Source organism: Physeter macrocephalus, chromosome 11 (genome assembly GCF_002837175.3).
Source record: "Physeter macrocephalus isolate SW-GA chromosome 11, ASM283717v5, whole genome shotgun sequence".
Lineage (NCBI taxonomy): Eukaryota > Metazoa > Chordata > Mammalia > Artiodactyla > Physeteridae > Physeter > Physeter macrocephalus.
Genome location: NC_041224.1, coordinates 142,309,700 through 142,326,716, shown reverse-complemented (window position 1 = coordinate 142,326,716; position 17,017 = coordinate 142,309,700). Strand labels below are relative to the sequence as shown.

At 35.0% G+C, this 17,017-nt stretch overlaps 1 protein-coding gene across 5 annotated transcripts in view; it reads left to right on the top strand.

Annotated features, from left to right (window-relative positions):
* The window catches only part of MNAT1 (MNAT1 component of CDK activating kinase), a 223,416-nt gene that overhangs the window by 184,416 nt on the left and 21,983 nt on the right, over window positions 1-17,017 (top strand). The window contains exon 8 of one of the 5 annotated variants that reach the window (XM_055088510.1): window positions 5,665-5,767. The exons of the other annotated variants lie outside the window; for them this stretch is intronic. Coding sequence (XP_054944485.1) covers window positions 5,665-5,764 — 100 coding nt within the window. The 3' untranslated portion in view covers window positions 5,765-5,767. Of the gene's footprint in view, window positions 1-5,664; window positions 5,768-17,017 lie in introns of those variants that run through there. 5 annotated transcript variants of the gene reach the window in all.

The following is a 17,017-nucleotide window of genomic DNA, read 5'->3' as shown; positions in this document are numbered from 1 at the left end:
GGTGGTGCTGAATTCTCTTAGCTTTTGCTTGTCTGTAAAGCTTTTGAGTTTTCCGCTGAATCTGAATGAGATCCTTGCAGGGTAGAGTAATCTTGGTTGTAGTTTCTTCCCTTTCATCACTTTAAATATATCCTGCCACTCCCTTCTGGCCTGTAGTGTTTCTGCTGAGAAATCAGTTGACAACCTTATGAGGATTCCCTTGTATGTTATTTTTTGCTTTCCCCTTGCTGCTTTTAATATTTTTTCTTCGAATTTAATGGTCGTTAGTTTGATTAATATGTGTCTTGGTGTGTTTCTCCTAGGGTTTATCTTGTATGCGACTCTGTGTTTCCTGGGCTTGCATGGCTATTGCCTTTCCCATGTTAGTGAAGTTTTCAAGTATAATCTTTTCAAATATTTTCTCATTTGACTTCTCATTCTTATTTTGTCATTTGACTTTCCATGAATTTATGTTAATTAAATTAGAACCATGTAAATCATCACGTGATTCTTTTAATGCATGTTGAATATGTTATTCACCTTTCAAGTTTAGCTCCTATAGATCTGTGAGCCACTGTATAAATTGCTACTGGAAAAAATAACTGAATTAACTGAGTAAATATGCCTTCGCTAATACTATTATATAATTTCAGAGTGCTTTGCAATTTCAAAGCATATCATCTCACTTGATTCTTGACCACAGTCCTGGGAGATAAGCAGGACAAGTTTTATTGTTTATTATTTTGTTTTATGTAATTAGCACATCCGTTTTACAGGTGGGGAAACTGCAGCAAAGTCACTTGCTTCAGGCTATATGTCTGATAGGCAGCAGAATTAGGATGTCACCTTCTGGCTGATCTCTCAACTGTTTGTTTTTCCTATTTTCTCTTTAGGATCAATTATATATCCAGCCATTGGGCAGTGGGGGGTGGGGATGGGAGGAAGGATTTGTTTTTCATTTACTTTATCTTTTTATTCCTAAACATTTCTACCAAGATAAAACATTATCCAAAGCAGATAAATGTGTTACATTCTACCTTCCAGTTGCTGGTTGCTAGGGTACCTATGCCTAATTTAGTAGCTTTTAAAATTTCCAAATATATGCTGGGTGGGAAAGGGAAGAAAGACTGTTACATCCTTTATTTATTTATTTTTTTGGTGGCCTCATGCAGCATGTGAGATCTTAGTTCCCCAACCAGGGATCGAACCTGCGCCCCCTGCATTGGAAGCGCAGAGTCTTAACCACTGGACCACCAGGGAAGTCCCTAACTGTTACATCTTGTAGAACAAAGATAAATCCAAGTGGAGCTGTGTCTTTTCAAACAGTGAATTTTCCAGGGTTAGTTATAAACTAAGCATGATTTAATCATGTACTACTGTAGCTGCAGTATCATAGAATTGAAAAGTGTTATCCATACAGGTTATGCACATAGAATAAACTCTTGCTGATCTCTAGCTAGGACTGCAGTGTCCTGCAAAGGTGTTAAAATGCTTACTTAGGTTGTTCCTGGCATTTCTGTGATTAGCTCATGATTCAGTACATCTGGTGGTTTGGACCTAGAAATTTGAGTGAAGCAAAATTTATTATGGAAGGAGGCAGAATATTTTCTGTATTGTAGTACTGAGAAGGTAGATAGCTGCTTCTTATCCTGAAAAAAATGACAAATGGTCAGCCAGGTGGGTGTCCTTGCTCATCAAAGACTTTTAGTTTATATAGTCCTATAGTGTAGAAGTGATTTGTATATAAAAGAAGGATTTACTGTGACAAAGATTTCTCAGAAATAAGAATTTTAGAAATTTTTAAGAATTTATTTTATGTTACTAATTATACTGTACAAAAAATCTTATTGCCATATAGATTATGAAAGCGCAGAGTCTTAACCACTGGACCACCAGGGAAGTCCCTAACTGTTACATCTTGTAGAACAAAGATAAATCCAAGTGGAGCTGTGTCTTTTCAAACAGTGAATTTTCCAGGGTTAGTTATAAACTAAGCATGATTTAATCATGTACTACTGTAGCTGCAGTATCATAGAATTGAAAAGTGTTATCCATACAGGTTATGCACATAGAATAAACTCTTGCTGATCTCTAGCTAGGACTGCAGTGTCCTGCAAAGGTGTTAAAATGCTTACTTAGGTTGTTCCTGGCATTTCTGTGATTAGCTCATGATTCAGTACATCTGGTGGTTTGGACCTAGAAATTTGAGTGAAGCAAAATTTATTATGGAAGGAGGCAGAATATTTTCTGTATTGTAGTACTGAGAAGGTAGATAGCTGCTTCTTATCCTGAAAAAAATGACAAATGGTCAGCCAGGTGGGTGTCCTTGCTCATCAAAGACTTTTAGTTTATATAGTCCTATAGTGTAGAAGTGATTTGTATATAAAAGAAGGATTTACTGTGACAAAGATTTCTCAGAAATAAGAATTTTAGAAATTTTTAAGAATTTATTTTATGTTACTAATTATACTGTACAAAAAATCTTATTGCCATATAGATTATGAAAAGCTCCTTATGCTTCTGATGTATAAAAGTAACATGAAGGCTATTTTCTTAGAGCATATTACAAAAAGATTTTATTTTTATGTTTAAGCTTTGACATACTTTAAAAATAAGTTGCTTAAAATGGTTTAGAGACCTGAATATAAGACTTGACACCATAAAACTCCTAGAAGAGAACATAGGCAAAACATGTTTGGACATAAATTGTAGCAATATTTTCTTAGATCAGTCTCCCAAAGCAAAGAAATAAAAGCAAAAATAAACAGGGACTTCCCTGGTGGTGCGGTATTTAAGAATCTGCCTGCCAATGCAGGGGACACAGGTTTGAGCCCTGGTCCGGGAACATCCCACATGCCGTGGAGCAACTAAACCTGTGCACCACAACTACTGAGCCTGCACTCCAGAGCCTGCGAGCCACAGCTACTGAGCTAGAGTGCCAAAACTACTGAAGCCCATGTGCCTAGAGCCCGTGCTCTGCAACAAGGGAAGCCACCGCAATGAAAAGCCCGCTCACCACAACGAAGAGTAGCTACTGCTTGCCGCAACTAGAGAAAGCCCGTGTGCAGCAACAAAGATACAATACAACCAAAAATAAATAAATAAATAATTTTTTAAAAAAGCAAAAATAAACAAATGGGACCTAATCAAACTTAAAAGATTTTGCACAGCAGAGGAAACTGTCAACAAAACAAAAAGACAACATACGGAATGGTAGAAAAAATTTGCAAACGGTGCAACCGACAAAGGTTGATTTCCAAAATATACAAACAGCTCATATAACTCAATATCAGAAAAAAAAAACCAAACGACACAATCAAAAAATGGGCAGAAGACCTAAATAGACATTTCTCCAAAGAAGACATACAGATGGCCAATAGGCACATGAAAAGATGCTCAATGTGGCTAATCATTAGAGAAGAGGAAGTCAAAAATACAATGAGGTATCATCTCACACAGGTCAGAATGGCTATCATCAAAAAGTCTACAAATAGTAAATGCTGGAGAGGTTGTGGAGAAAAGGGAACCCTCCTACACTGTTGGGAATGTAAGTTGGTGCAGCCACTGGGGAAAATAATATGGGGGTTCCTTAAGAAACTAAAAATAGAGCTACCGTATGATCCAGCAATCCCACTCCTAGGCATTTATCCAGAAAACATGGAAACACTAATTGGAAAAAGATACATATACCCTAGTGTTCATAGCAGCATTATTTTCACTAGCCAAGACATGGAAACAACCCAAATGCCCGTCAACAGACGATTTGTTTAAGAAGATGTGTACACACACACACACACACACACACACACACAAGAATATTAGCCATAAAAAAAGAATGAAAATGCCATTTTCAGCAACATGGATGGACCTAGAGAATGTCATACTAAGTGAAGTAAGCCAGACAGGAAAAGGCAGATATTATATGATATCACTTATAGGTGGAATTAAAAAAAATACAAACGAATCTATAGACAAAACAGAAACAGAGTCATAGACATAGAAAACCATACTTATGGTTACCAAAGGGGAAAGGGAGGGGGGAAGGGATAAATTAGTAGTATGGGATTAATCGATACAAACTACATAAAATAGATAAGCAACAAGGATTTACTGTATAACACAGGAAACAGTATTCAATATCTTACAATAACCTATAATGGAAAATAATCTGAAAAATATATATAACTGACTCACTTTAGTGAACACCTGAAATTAACAGAATATTGTAAATCAACTATACTTCAATAAAAAAATAAGTTGCTTAGAAAAAGATAATGAAGTTAATGAAGAGTTATCTTCTAATCATGCTTGATTCCACTTGAAATTAATTAGTAAAAGGGTTCCTGTTTATCAGAAAGGGTATGTTTTAAAATGTTTATTTGTAAAATGGATAGAAATATAAAAAGTAGAATGTATTAGAAAACATGTTTAGTCATTAAGGTGTCATAAATCATTCATGTAAGAAGTATTCAACTTCACTTTTTTTGTCACTTAGTATATAAAGCTTTCCTTTCTATTTCTTATTTATGACATTTAATAAGTATGCCATGTTGGGATTGTTTTCATTGTGTTCCTCTTAAAACTATTTGTTTTGGTGAGTCTTTTATTTTTTTCCTTTTTTTCTTGTCCATTTGTTTCATAGCTAAAGCAAGTCTTAAGTATTTTATATTAGAGTAGCAATGGAAAATATGAGCTGATACAAGGATTTTCAGATCAAAAACTTATTTTACAACCTCTTTAAGATATGACAAATGCAGAAATAGAATTATGTTAAAGTGGAATAAAATGCAGAAACAGCATGTAAGAGGTAATCATTATGTTTGTTTTGGAAGGAGAGTGAAAGTAGATCTGGGAAAACTTTGGCAAGAACTGATACCTAAGTAGGGTGTAAAGAATGACTAGATATTTGCCAAACTGTTAGGAGGAGAAAGACATTCTAGTAGAAAGAAAAGCATACGTGAAGGCTCAGAAGCCTGACCCATAAGATTGTGTTTTAGGAATTACAAGTTCTTAGTTATTGTTATAATAGAAAATATTGGGGGTGGGGTAGGGCAGGGAGGAGAGACATTAGGAAATGAGATTGGAGAAATAATCAAGCCAGATTAAGGGTCTTCTGTGTCCTGCTGAAGAGTTGGAATTTTATTATATAGCTGATGGGAAACTAATTAAAGGATGTTAAGCAGAGAAGTGACATGATGAAATACTCTTACAGAAAGATTACTGTTACAGTACTGTGTAGATGTCAGGGATCTGGGTGGTGTAGGTAGCGCAGCTGAAGGCAAGGGAGTAGTTTATTGATCATGAATATTTATGGGAAGTTTAACTTCAAACATATTTAGGTAATATCATGAGGTATAAGAAAATGAGGTTGTCTATCTTTTTTTCTACTTTAAAAGTAAATTTAAAAATTTTAAGCCTCACTATTTTTGAGTTTTCATAAAAAGCCGCAATTTATAAGTTGACTGATTATCTACGAGTAGTCTAACTTACTGTAAGAGAATTTGTATAAACAGATATTACAGGTATTTTTCTTTATATACTTTGGGGCTACTTTTCAGTTGTATGCAAGTTTATTAAATCTTCTTAGAGGATTGCACCTCTTATTAGTGTGTAGATTCCCTCTCTATTCCTATTAATGATGGCTTGTTTATTTGTTTATTTGGCTGTGCTGGGTCTGACTTGCAGCACATGGGATCTAGTTCCCCGACCAGGGATTGAACCTGGGCCCCCTGTATTAGGAGCGCGGAGTCTTAACCGCTGGACCACCAGGGAAGTCTATAAATAATGGGTGTGTTTTATTTATTTATTAATTTATTATTTTTAATAAATTTATTTGTTTTTGGCTGCGCTGGGTCTTTGTTGGTGCGTGTGGGCTTTCTCTAGTTGCGGCAAGCAGGGGCTACTCTTTGTTGTGGTGTGCAGGATTCTCATTGCGGTGGCTTCTCTTGTGGAGCATGGGCTCTAGGCGTGTGGGCTTCAGTAGTTGTGGCGTGTGGGCTTCAGTAGTTTTGGCATGTGGGCTTCAGTAGTTGTGGCTCACAGGCTCTAGAGCACAGGCTCAGTAGTTGTGGCATGCGGACTCAGCAGTTGTGGTGCTCAGGTTTAGTTGCTCCGTGGCATGTGGGATCTTCCTGGCCCAGGGCTTGAACCCATGTCCCCTGCATTGGCAGGCAGATTCTTAACCACTGCACCACCAGGGAAGCCCCAATGGGTGTGTTTTAAATTTATAAATACATTATTAGCAGTGCATTAAACCAGCTTTCTTTCTTGTCAGTAGTTGCATTTTATGTGAGATTTTTAAATGTTCCTTTATTTTCATGTTTCCTGTGTGGTTTTAATTTATATCACCTGTAAATAGAATATTTATTACCTTTGTTGAGGTTTGGAAGAAATTTACACAATTACTTATGTGTAAATTACTATACAATTTATTACTATACATGTAAACCTAACTATTCTGAAGCTTTTACTCTTTACTTACAGATTTTATTTTACTTATGAGTACAGTAATTTTTATGTAAAATAAGAATCATTTTCTCTTAATGTTCAGTTAACTCAGAAGTTTAATTAAAATTCTAACTACAAATTTAAAACTTTGATTCTTTAAAGCTCATCAGACTCCTAGAAAGCTGATTTACACATCTAACAAAATCTTCCTGGAAGTCCAACACTGTAAATGGAATAAATCTGACAAAAATTAAGTAAATCAAGTGTTCTTAAGTGGTTCGAACATTTAAAAAAGAAAATTAGTATATACAATACAGCTCATTAGTTGCACAACCTATGTATATAATATAATCACAGTTTATACAAAAGTATCACTACTGTAGTTTCAGTTTATACAAAAGTATCACTACCGTAGTTTCAGTTTACAGTTGACTCTCGAACAACGCAGGAGTTAAGGGTGCCGACCCTCCAGGAGTCGAAAATCCTTGTGTAACTTTACAGTCAACCCTCTGTATCAAAGTTTTCTAATCTGTGGATTCAAGAAACTGCAGATGGTGTAGTACTGTAACATACACTTATGGAAAAAAAATCCATGTATAAACGGACCTGTGCATTTCAAACCCATGTTGTTCAAAGGTCAGGTGTACTTCTTGTAAGGTTATACTCACTCGCTTTCCAAGGTAAACAGAATTACAATCTTAGTCTCTCTGGAACTGAGTTAATAGCTTGGGGTTCTTGACTGGATATCTGGGAAGGGGACATGAGACTTGGGAATACTTTTCCTGTTGGATATCTTGGTTAGCTCTTTCAATTCCAATCTTTTCCCTTCTCTACTCTGCTCTATACCCTGGGAAACTGACTTGTATGGACTATATCAGTGGCTCCTTCACCTTTTGGTTTCTGGGTTGTTGTGGGGGTGGGCAGTGGCCAGCCTCAGCAGGAGATTAGAGAGTGGGAGGGGAATGAGACAAAGGTATTTATTTCCATACTGGGTTGCCATATGCTGGCTCTGTCCTTCAACAGAAAGTCACCGCTCTTCAAGACAGTCCTTTCTTAAACCATTCTCTCTTTTTTGGGTTCTTAGAGCCACACTTGTTTCTCTTGCCTAGAGTGGCAATGCCTCTGCTGGTACTCTGGGTTATTGTGCTATCCTCTATATTTCTCTACTTCTTCACTTTTGGAAATAGTCCTTTTGTAAATAAACCTTCCTCAGGTTATCCTAAGAAGAGTATGCCATCTGTTTTTAGTTGGAATCCTGTTATATGATCCAAAACCTAAGCCAGTGTAGTCATATCTTTCTTGCTACATTAGTAGGGTTTTCTGAACGCATGCTTTTCACATGGGACTTAACTAATTGTAACATCCCCCTCTTCTTGGTCCCTCCATTCATTGTCTTTCTCTGAGATGATGAATCTTTTAAGCTTTACCTAAAGGTTTTATTTCATGTCAGTGGAAGTGATACTTTTTAAAAAATGTGTAATTTCCAGTCTATTTCATATAAATAAAATCAAACAATATGTGACATGTGGCCTTTTGTGTTTGGTTTCTTTCATTTAGCATAATATTTTCAAGGTTCATCACATTGTAGTATATATCGTTTCTTTTTATGGCCGATAATATTCCATTGTATGGATATTCCACAATTCGTATATATATTCATTTATTGATGGACATTGGGCTGTTCCTGCCTTTTGGATATTGTGAATTGTGTTAAGCATGCCTGTACATGTACTTATTTTGGTACTTTTCAGTTCTTTGGGGTACATACTGAGAATTGGAATTGTGGGGTCTTATAATTCTATATTTAACTTTTTGAGGAACTACCAAACTGTTTTCCACAGCAGCTGAACCATTTTTCATTCTCACCAGTGGTGTACAAGGGTTCCAATCACTAATTATCTGAGCATCTTTTGTGTTGGCAACCATTTGTATATTTTTTTTGGAGAAATGTCTATTCAAATCCTTGGCCCATTTTTTAGTTGGGTTTTTTGCCTTTTTGTTATCGAGTTGTAAGAGTTCTTTGTATTCTGGATAGTAGGCTTTTATCAGATAGATGATTTGCAGATATTTCTCCCATTCTCTATGTTATCTTTCCACTTTTTTGATAATGTCCTTTGATGCACAAAATTTTAAAATTTTGATGAAGTCCAATTTATCTACTATTTTTTCTTTTGTTGCTCATGCTTTTGGTGTCATGTATTGATATAAGAATCCATTGCCAAGTCCAAGATTGTGAAGATTTACCCTTATCTTTTCTTCTAAAAGTTTTCTGGTTTTAGTGCATATATTTAGTGCATATTTTTTAGTTTATTGATCCATTTTGAGTTAAGTTTTATATATGGTGTGAGTCAAACTTCATTCTTTTCCATGTGGATATCCAGTTGTCTCAGCACCATTTGTTGAAGAGACTATTCTTTCCCTATTGAATGGTGGTGTCACTGTTGTGAATTAGTCAGTCATAGATGTATGGCTTTATTTCTGAACTCTTAATTCTGTTGCATTGAGTTATATCTCCATCCTTATGCTAGTACCACACTATTTTGATTACTGTGGCTTTTATAGTAAGTTTTCAAATTGGGAACTGTCAGTCTTCCAACTTTGTTATTCTTTTTCAAGGTTGTCTTGGCTGATTAAGGCCTCTTTGCAATTCCATATGAATTTGAGGATCACTTTTTCCAATTCTACAAAAAATGCTGTTGTAATTTTAAAAATGAGTTGAATCTGTAGATTGCTTTGTGTAGTATTGTTGTCTTAACAATATTAAATCTTTTAATCCATTAACATGGAATATTTTTCTATTTACAGTATTTATGTCTTTAATTTCTCTCAGCAATGTTTGTAGTTTTCAAAGTACAAATCTTTCACCTCCTTGGTCAAATTTATTTTCAGGTATTTTATGCTTTTTGATGCTATTGTAAATGGAATTATTTTCTTAATTTCTTTCTTGGAACATTTTTTGCTAGTGTATAGAAACACAGTTGATTTTTGTGTGTTGATCTTGTATCCTGCAGCTTTGCTGAATTTGTTACCTCCAGTGACCTTTTTCTGACTTCTCTGAAATTTTCTAAATATAGGATCATGTATTCTGTGAATAGAGTTAGTTTTACCTCTTTTCCAATTTTCATGCCTTTTATTTCGTTTCCTTGCCCAATTGCTTTTCTTAGAACTTCCAGTACAGTGTTCAACAGCAATGGCGAAGGCAGGCATCCTTGTCTTTGTTCTTGATATTAGCAGAAAAGCTTTCAGTCTTTCACCATTGAGTATGATGTCAGCTGTTGTTTTTTCATAAATGCCCTTAATCATGTTAAGGAAGATTCCCTTCTATTTCTAGTTCTCTGAGTGTTTGTTTTTTTATAACAGTTTTAATATTTATTTATTTATTTAGGCTGCACTGGATCTTATTTGCAGCGTGCAGTATCTTTTTTTTTTAGTCGTGGCATGCAGACTTCTTAGTTGCGGCATGCGAATTCTTAGTTGTGGCATGCATGCGGGATCTAGTTACCCGACCAGGGATCGAACCTGGGTCCCCTGCATTGGGAGTGCAGAGTCTTACCCACTGGACCACCAGGAAGTCCCATCTCTGAGTGTTTTTATTATGAAAAGGTGTTGGAGTTTCTCAAATGCTTTTTCTGTGTCAATTGAGACAGTCACGTTTTTTTATTTTCCTTTGTATTACATCAAATTGATTTTCCTATGATGAACCACCTTTGTATTCCTGGGATAATTCCCACTTGGTCATGGTATATAATTCTTTTACTATGCTGTTGAATTTGTTTTGCTAATATTTTGTTGGAGGTTTTTACATCTATATTGATAAGAGATATTGCTCAGTAATTTCCTTGTGATATCATTGTTTGGCTTTGATATTGGTAATATTGGCCTTATAGAATGAGTTGGAAAGTGTTTCTCCCTCTTCTATTTTTGGAAGATTTTGGAAAGGGTTGGTTTTAATTCTTCTTTAAATATTTGGTGGAATTCACCAATGATGCCATCTGGTTCTGGACTTTTACTTGGGAGTTTTTGATTACTGGTACAATTCTTGCTTGTTATAGGTCTGTTGAGATTTTCTATTTTTTATTGAATCAGTTTAGATAATATGTGTTTCCAGGAATTGTCCGTATATCTAGGTTATCTAATTTGTTGGCATACAGTTGTTCATAGTTATTTTTTAGTTATTTGCATCTTTTGTCTTTTTTCTTGGTCAGTCTAGCTAAAGGTTTATCAATTTTGCTAATCTTTTCAAAGTACTAACTTTGGCTTTCACTGACTCTGTTGTTTTTTTGTTCTTTGGTTCATTTATGTTCATGCTAATCATTATTATTTCCTTCCTTTTACTAGCTTTGGATTTAGTTTATTCTTCTTTTTCTAATTTCTTAAGGCATAACATTAGGTTATTGATTTGAGATTTTTTTTTTAATATAAAGCATTAACTGCTATAAATCTCCCTCTAAGCACTGCCTTCTTTGTATCTCATGAATTTTTTGTGTTCTATTTCACTCATCACTAAGTATTTTCTAATTTCCCTTTTCATATCTTCTTTGACCCATTGCTTCTTTAAGTGTATGTTGTTTAATTTCCACATATTCATGAATTTTCCAGTTTCCTTCTTCAGTTGATTTCTAGCTTCATTCCATTGTGGTTAGAGAGGTTTCTTTGTATGATTTCAGTCTTTTAAGATTTATGGCGACTTGTTTTGTGACCTAACATATGCTCTATCCTATCATTTAAAAAAATGTATTTTCTTTCCCTAGCTTTTCCTTCCAGGTTTTAGTTGGTCTATTGTATTTCTCAACTGTAATCTTTTCCCCCAGATAAAGATAAGTGCCCTGTGTCAGTCCTTCAGTCAGTCCAGTCAGGCCCCTAGACAGAATAGAACAGACAAACACAATAATTTGTTTATAATATCTACCCTTCTTCCTCTGAAAACCGGGACCATGGCCCCACACAGGGAAGGTAGGCTGCTAAGCTGGGGAAGGTGTGGGGCAAGGGCAAGTAAAAATGCCACAAAGCTTTCCTACCATTTTCAAGTTGCCATTTTCCTGATTCAGCCGTCTCTTGGTTGCTGTAAACCTTTAGCTATTTTCCAGAGTTCTGACAAAGTTGGTTCTGACAGTTTTACTTATTTTCAGTGTTTCTGTGGAGGGATGTGAGCTCGGAGCTGCCTCCATCATTTTCTAATATCCTGGCCCCTCATTTACCTTTATAATTTGTTTATGTCTCCTTGACCACCATTATGTAATAATAGTTTTGTTCATGTTTCTCTTATCCTCACCTGGTAGGCAGAGGTGACAGTATCTGTTACCTGAGGCAAATTTGACTCCCTGATTCTTGAGTTGCTCTTTATAAACTGAAGATACTCTGCTTTCCTCCCCTCTTTTCTCCCTCCCTAGGTTATTATGAAGAGCAAAGAAGAAAATGAACATGAAAGTATTTTTGTAAAATTAATCTAATTATATAATCTGTTGATGTGGAACCTTATCAATGCTTATTTTCTTTCTGTAATTGAAATATGAGTCATCAAGAACCATTAAGTAGAAGTAAGTTAAACTGGGAGTTCTGTGAATCTGTTCTCTGTTCCACATATTTTGTCAGCAGATTATAGTTACAGCAGAACATGCATATTTTTTGGATCACTGCAGACTAAAATGCCCTTGAGCAAAGAAAGAAAAGGAAGCAAACTAGGGAAAAACTTACATTATTAAACTTTTTTCAATCTTTTGTAATCAAATTTGAGTTTAATGAACATTGCCAGTTACCTAGAATATTAAAGCATAGACTGATTAAAAATCTGTACTCTGTGTCTTAGAGATCATTCTTAATCTTCTGTTTTCTTTATATTTATATAAATTTCCATTTTTCTGACACAAGACTCAAAGACACTCTGTCAACCATTTGGAAGTATTATCCTCTTAAAGGAAAACACAGTAGGAATGAGGAGATGGGCTATAGACATATTTGTATAAAATCAACTTTGCTATCTGATTATAGTATATTACTTCTTTTTGTTATTTAAAAGATTCCTTGTATACAGATGAAAGGTATGATGTACTTTATGGGAAAAAATATATCCTTACATTTCTTTAAGTTCTACTTAATGTACTGTCTGTTATCATTAGGCAATGTGAAAACATCCTTATCATATAATTACTGCAGTACTTTAATGTTTGATACTTTATGGTCTTGATTGTTTTATAAAATGTTATTTTATGTAGAAATACAGAATTATTTCATAGATATTCTTTACCATAGTCAGCCTCTGAATATTTATAATGTATGTTAGGTGATTGGCCATCCTTTTGCAGGACTTCCCTCAGCTATGCTATATAGTTAATTAAATATTTGAATTTCATATATATTCACTTGTAACACATTGACAGACATTTCAGTGTACTCCATTACATGGGAAACATTGATTTGAGCATGCTATGCTATTTTAAAAATATTAAATGTGAGAGCTTTAGTTTCCTGTTGAGGTAATATCTAAAATGTTTGCTCAAATTAGCCAACATGTGACCATATTTTTAAGTTTGCAGGATATATTAATTTTTACCAGCATAAAAGCTGATTTCCTCCTGATTCCTTAAGAATTGCAAAATCCCCTAAGAATTACAAAACTACAAATTGTCTAAATTCTGGTATGCCAGGAACTTCAGTTTTGGTTTCTAGAACTAATAATTTTCTATGAGAAATTACCTCTGGTTTTCTGGCTTGTACTGAGAACCATTTTATTGTCCTAACTATTCATAGAAAAATAAGTAATGAGAACTCAAGGAGTTTTCATGCAAACATAGCTATTAAGGAGTGTTAAGTCTTTGTTCACTGTGAGGAAATAAATGTTTAGAAAATTCTTACTGTAAATATGATTATAACAGTTTCCCAAAGCCAATAAAATAAATATTTGGTCACCTAATGGAAAATTCAGTCATTGCAATTAAGCAGCTAATGTGAAGATAAGAATCAGAGTTTCAAAGCTACTAAGTACCACTTAATAGCATCCTGTAGGCTCAAGTGCTTTTCACTCATCGAGTCTCAGCAGTGTACTTTCTTTTTCAAGGTAACCTTCTTTAGGAGTAAGGATATTTCCTAAACTATAGCCTCCTACTATGTTTAGAAATGTTTTCTGAGATATAGGCAGCATTTCCATTTAAAAAAAAAATCCATTTTCTGAGTCTATAATGTATCATGAAAAACTTATGTAAGAGAAGAGTCAGATACTTTGACTTAATGTTTAGAGATGTTTCCCAGGAAAAAGATAGAGGATCTTTTTTTTTTTACTTGACATATAATTGACTTGTAATATTATATTTGTTTCAAGTGTACAACATAGCGATTTGATATATTTATAGATTATACTGCATATAAAGTTATTATAAAATATTGGCTATATTCCCTGTGCTGTACATTACATCCTTGTAACTTATTTATTTTATACCTAGTACTTTGTACCTCTTAATTTCCTTCACCTATCTTGCCCCTACCCCTCCCCATCTCCCCTTTGGTAACCACTGACTTGTTCTCTGTATCTGTGAGTCTGCTTCTGTTTAGTTATATTCATTCATTTGTTTTATTTTTTAGATTCCACATATGGGTGAAAACATAGTATTTGTCTTTCTCTTTCTGACTTATCTCACTAAGCATAATACCCTCCAGGTCCCTCCATGTTGTAAATGTCAAAATTTCATTCTTTTTTATGGCTAATATTCCATTGTGTGTGTGTATATACACACACCACATTTTCTTTATCCATTCATCTGTTGATGGACATTGGGTTGCTTCTGTATCTTAGTGTACATTACATCCTTGTAACTTATTTATTTTATACCTAGTACTTTGTACCTCTTAATTTCCTTCACCTATCTTGCCCCTACCCCTCCCCATCTCCCCTTTGGTAACCACTGACTTGTTCTCTGTATCTGTGAGTCTGCTTCTGTTTAGTTATATTCATTCATTTGTTTTATTTTTTAGATTCCACATATGGGTGAAAACATAGTATTTGTCTTTCTCTTTCTGACTTATCTCACTAAGCATAATACCCTCCAGGTCCCTCCATGTTGTAAATGTCAAAATTTCATTCTTTTTTATGGCTAATATTCCATTGTGTGTGTGTATATACACACACCACATTTTCTTTATCCATTCATCTGTTGATGGACATTGGGTTGCCTCTGTATCTTAGTTACTGTAAATAATGTTGCTATGAATATTGGGCTGCGTATATCTTTTCAAATTAGTGTTTTCGTTTCTTCAGATATATACCCAGGATCAAAATTGCTGAATCATATGGTGGTTCTATTTTTAATTTTTTGAGGAACCTCCATACTGTTTTCCACAGTGGCTGTACCAATTAGAGGATCTTTATTCAGAATTCTAATAATATGTATATTTCACATTTTTGTTTAGAATAAATTTGGACACAAAATGGATTTTTTATAAGAAACACTTTACAACATGGGTCTGAATAAATCTTTGGTTATAACAACGGGACAAGAAGGGCAGAGGTCATTGGGGCACTTTCTAAAATTTCTTTATGAGCACATACTTTATTCTTTATGAATCAAGATCACATAAGTATTTTTAGTGTTTTAATTATATTGTTTCAGTATATGACATTTACATACAAAGAGAATCTGATTTTGGTAATTCATCCTGACTTCCCAATTATAAAATTTGGTGGGTTATCTTGTAGTCCTTATCTTGTTTTACTTCTCTGTTAAACTACTCTCATATTCCTCAAACTGTGTCTTTCTTTTGCTTTATCACACTACTTCCTTTTAGTTTTCTTTCTCTCTGACTTCTTCTAACTCCTTCTTGATCATCTCTTCTTCCTCTGCTAAGGTTGTTGCTGTATAAGGTCTTTCCTTGACCTTTAGTCTCATTCACTGTTAAGTACCTACTATGTACTAGGCTCTATCCTAGGCACTTTTTTGTGTATTGTTCCTGATAATTTATAACAATTCTGAACAGCCACATTAACTTTCCTGAGTTCACTACTAAGTGGGTAGAGAAGATATAACACCAAATGTTTGACTCTAAAGCTATATATGATAATAGTTTTCAAACCTTTAAAAGAAACTGAATAGTTAAAAAAATTCTTACTAGGACCCCAAAATATAAAACAGATGAGAACAGAACTGCTCTGTTAGATTGGGGGTGACAGGTCCAGTGTGGGCATCCTCCCCATTCTGCCCTCACTGTGCTCTTAAATGCACTTACTCAGAACCCAGGGTCTCTGGGAAAACCAGTTAAAAAGGTACAGTGATTGGTACTAATTCTTAAGCCCGTATTTATTTTGTTTTAAACTTAGATTTCCAACTGGATCCTGAACATTTCTATCTTTCTACCTGCATGTCTGACATGTACTTCAGTTCCTTATGTCCCAAAATGGAGCTTATCTTCTTTGTGAAACCTGTTCTAACTATTGTGCATTCTGTTGTGGTGAAACTTAGCCCAGCCAATCTTCTCTGCCAGAGACTTGGGAGTTGTTAAAGAGTTCTTCTTGCTTCTGTCTCACATATAATTAAGCCAGTTAAGGTCCTGGGGGTCATAGCCCCTAGAGGTGCTCATAATCATTTACTTTGCTTCCTTTTTCACTCTTTCTTTCTTCAATCTTTTTCATATAAAGATTTCTAAAATTCAGGTCAGAATGCATTACTCACCTACTAACATTTTTTATGTGTCCTGATTATCTAATTTTTAAAAAGTTCAAAGCATACAAGGCCCTTCAAATTTGACACTTAGAATACACTATGTTCTCTCAGGCATCTAGCCATTGTATATTCTTTTCTTTTATATCCCCCCTGCCTCTCTATCTACCTGGCAAGTGATTGTTGTCCCTTATGTATCAAGTTACGCATTATGTTTTCTGCAAACACTCTCCTGACTTCTCCAGGCTTCCAGTTCTCCTATATTTAAAAAATCATCTTTCTTCACACTAGACTTTGATCTCCTTGGGAACAGAGACTGTCTTCTATCAACTAGCACAATACTGGTACATAGTTAAGCATTCAAGTTATGTTCTTTGAATAAATAGATTCTTTCCAAGAAGATAAAAGTTCTTAAGCTATCTGGGTGTCCCCTGCTGTATCTGTCCCTGTCCCCCCGACCCCCCCGCCAATTCATCTGTTCACAAAGTATTTATTGAATTGATATTATGTACCCAAGCTTTAGGTATTAGGATACAGAGATAAGCAAGAATGTCATTAGTGTTACGTCCACCTAGGTTTCTAACCAGAAACTTGGGCATCACCCTAGTTCAGTTGTTCCTAAGTGTGTTCCCCAGATTAGCATCATCTGGGAATTTGGAGGTGGGGTGGGACCCAGCAATTTTTTTTTTTTAATAAGGAGTCCATTTTCTTAATACAGTTATCAAAAATAGGATATCCCAAAATTTTAAGCTTTAATAACTTCAGCGGAATAAATGCTACAAGCATATAAAAAGCATCATTGTAATTTTAATTTCTTTTACCTTTGTGATTTTTTTTTTTTTTTTTGCTGTACGCGGGACTCTCACTGTCGTGGCCTCTCCCGTTGCGGAGCACAGGCTCCGGACGCACAGGCTCAGTGGCCATGGCTCACGGGCCCAGCTGCTCCG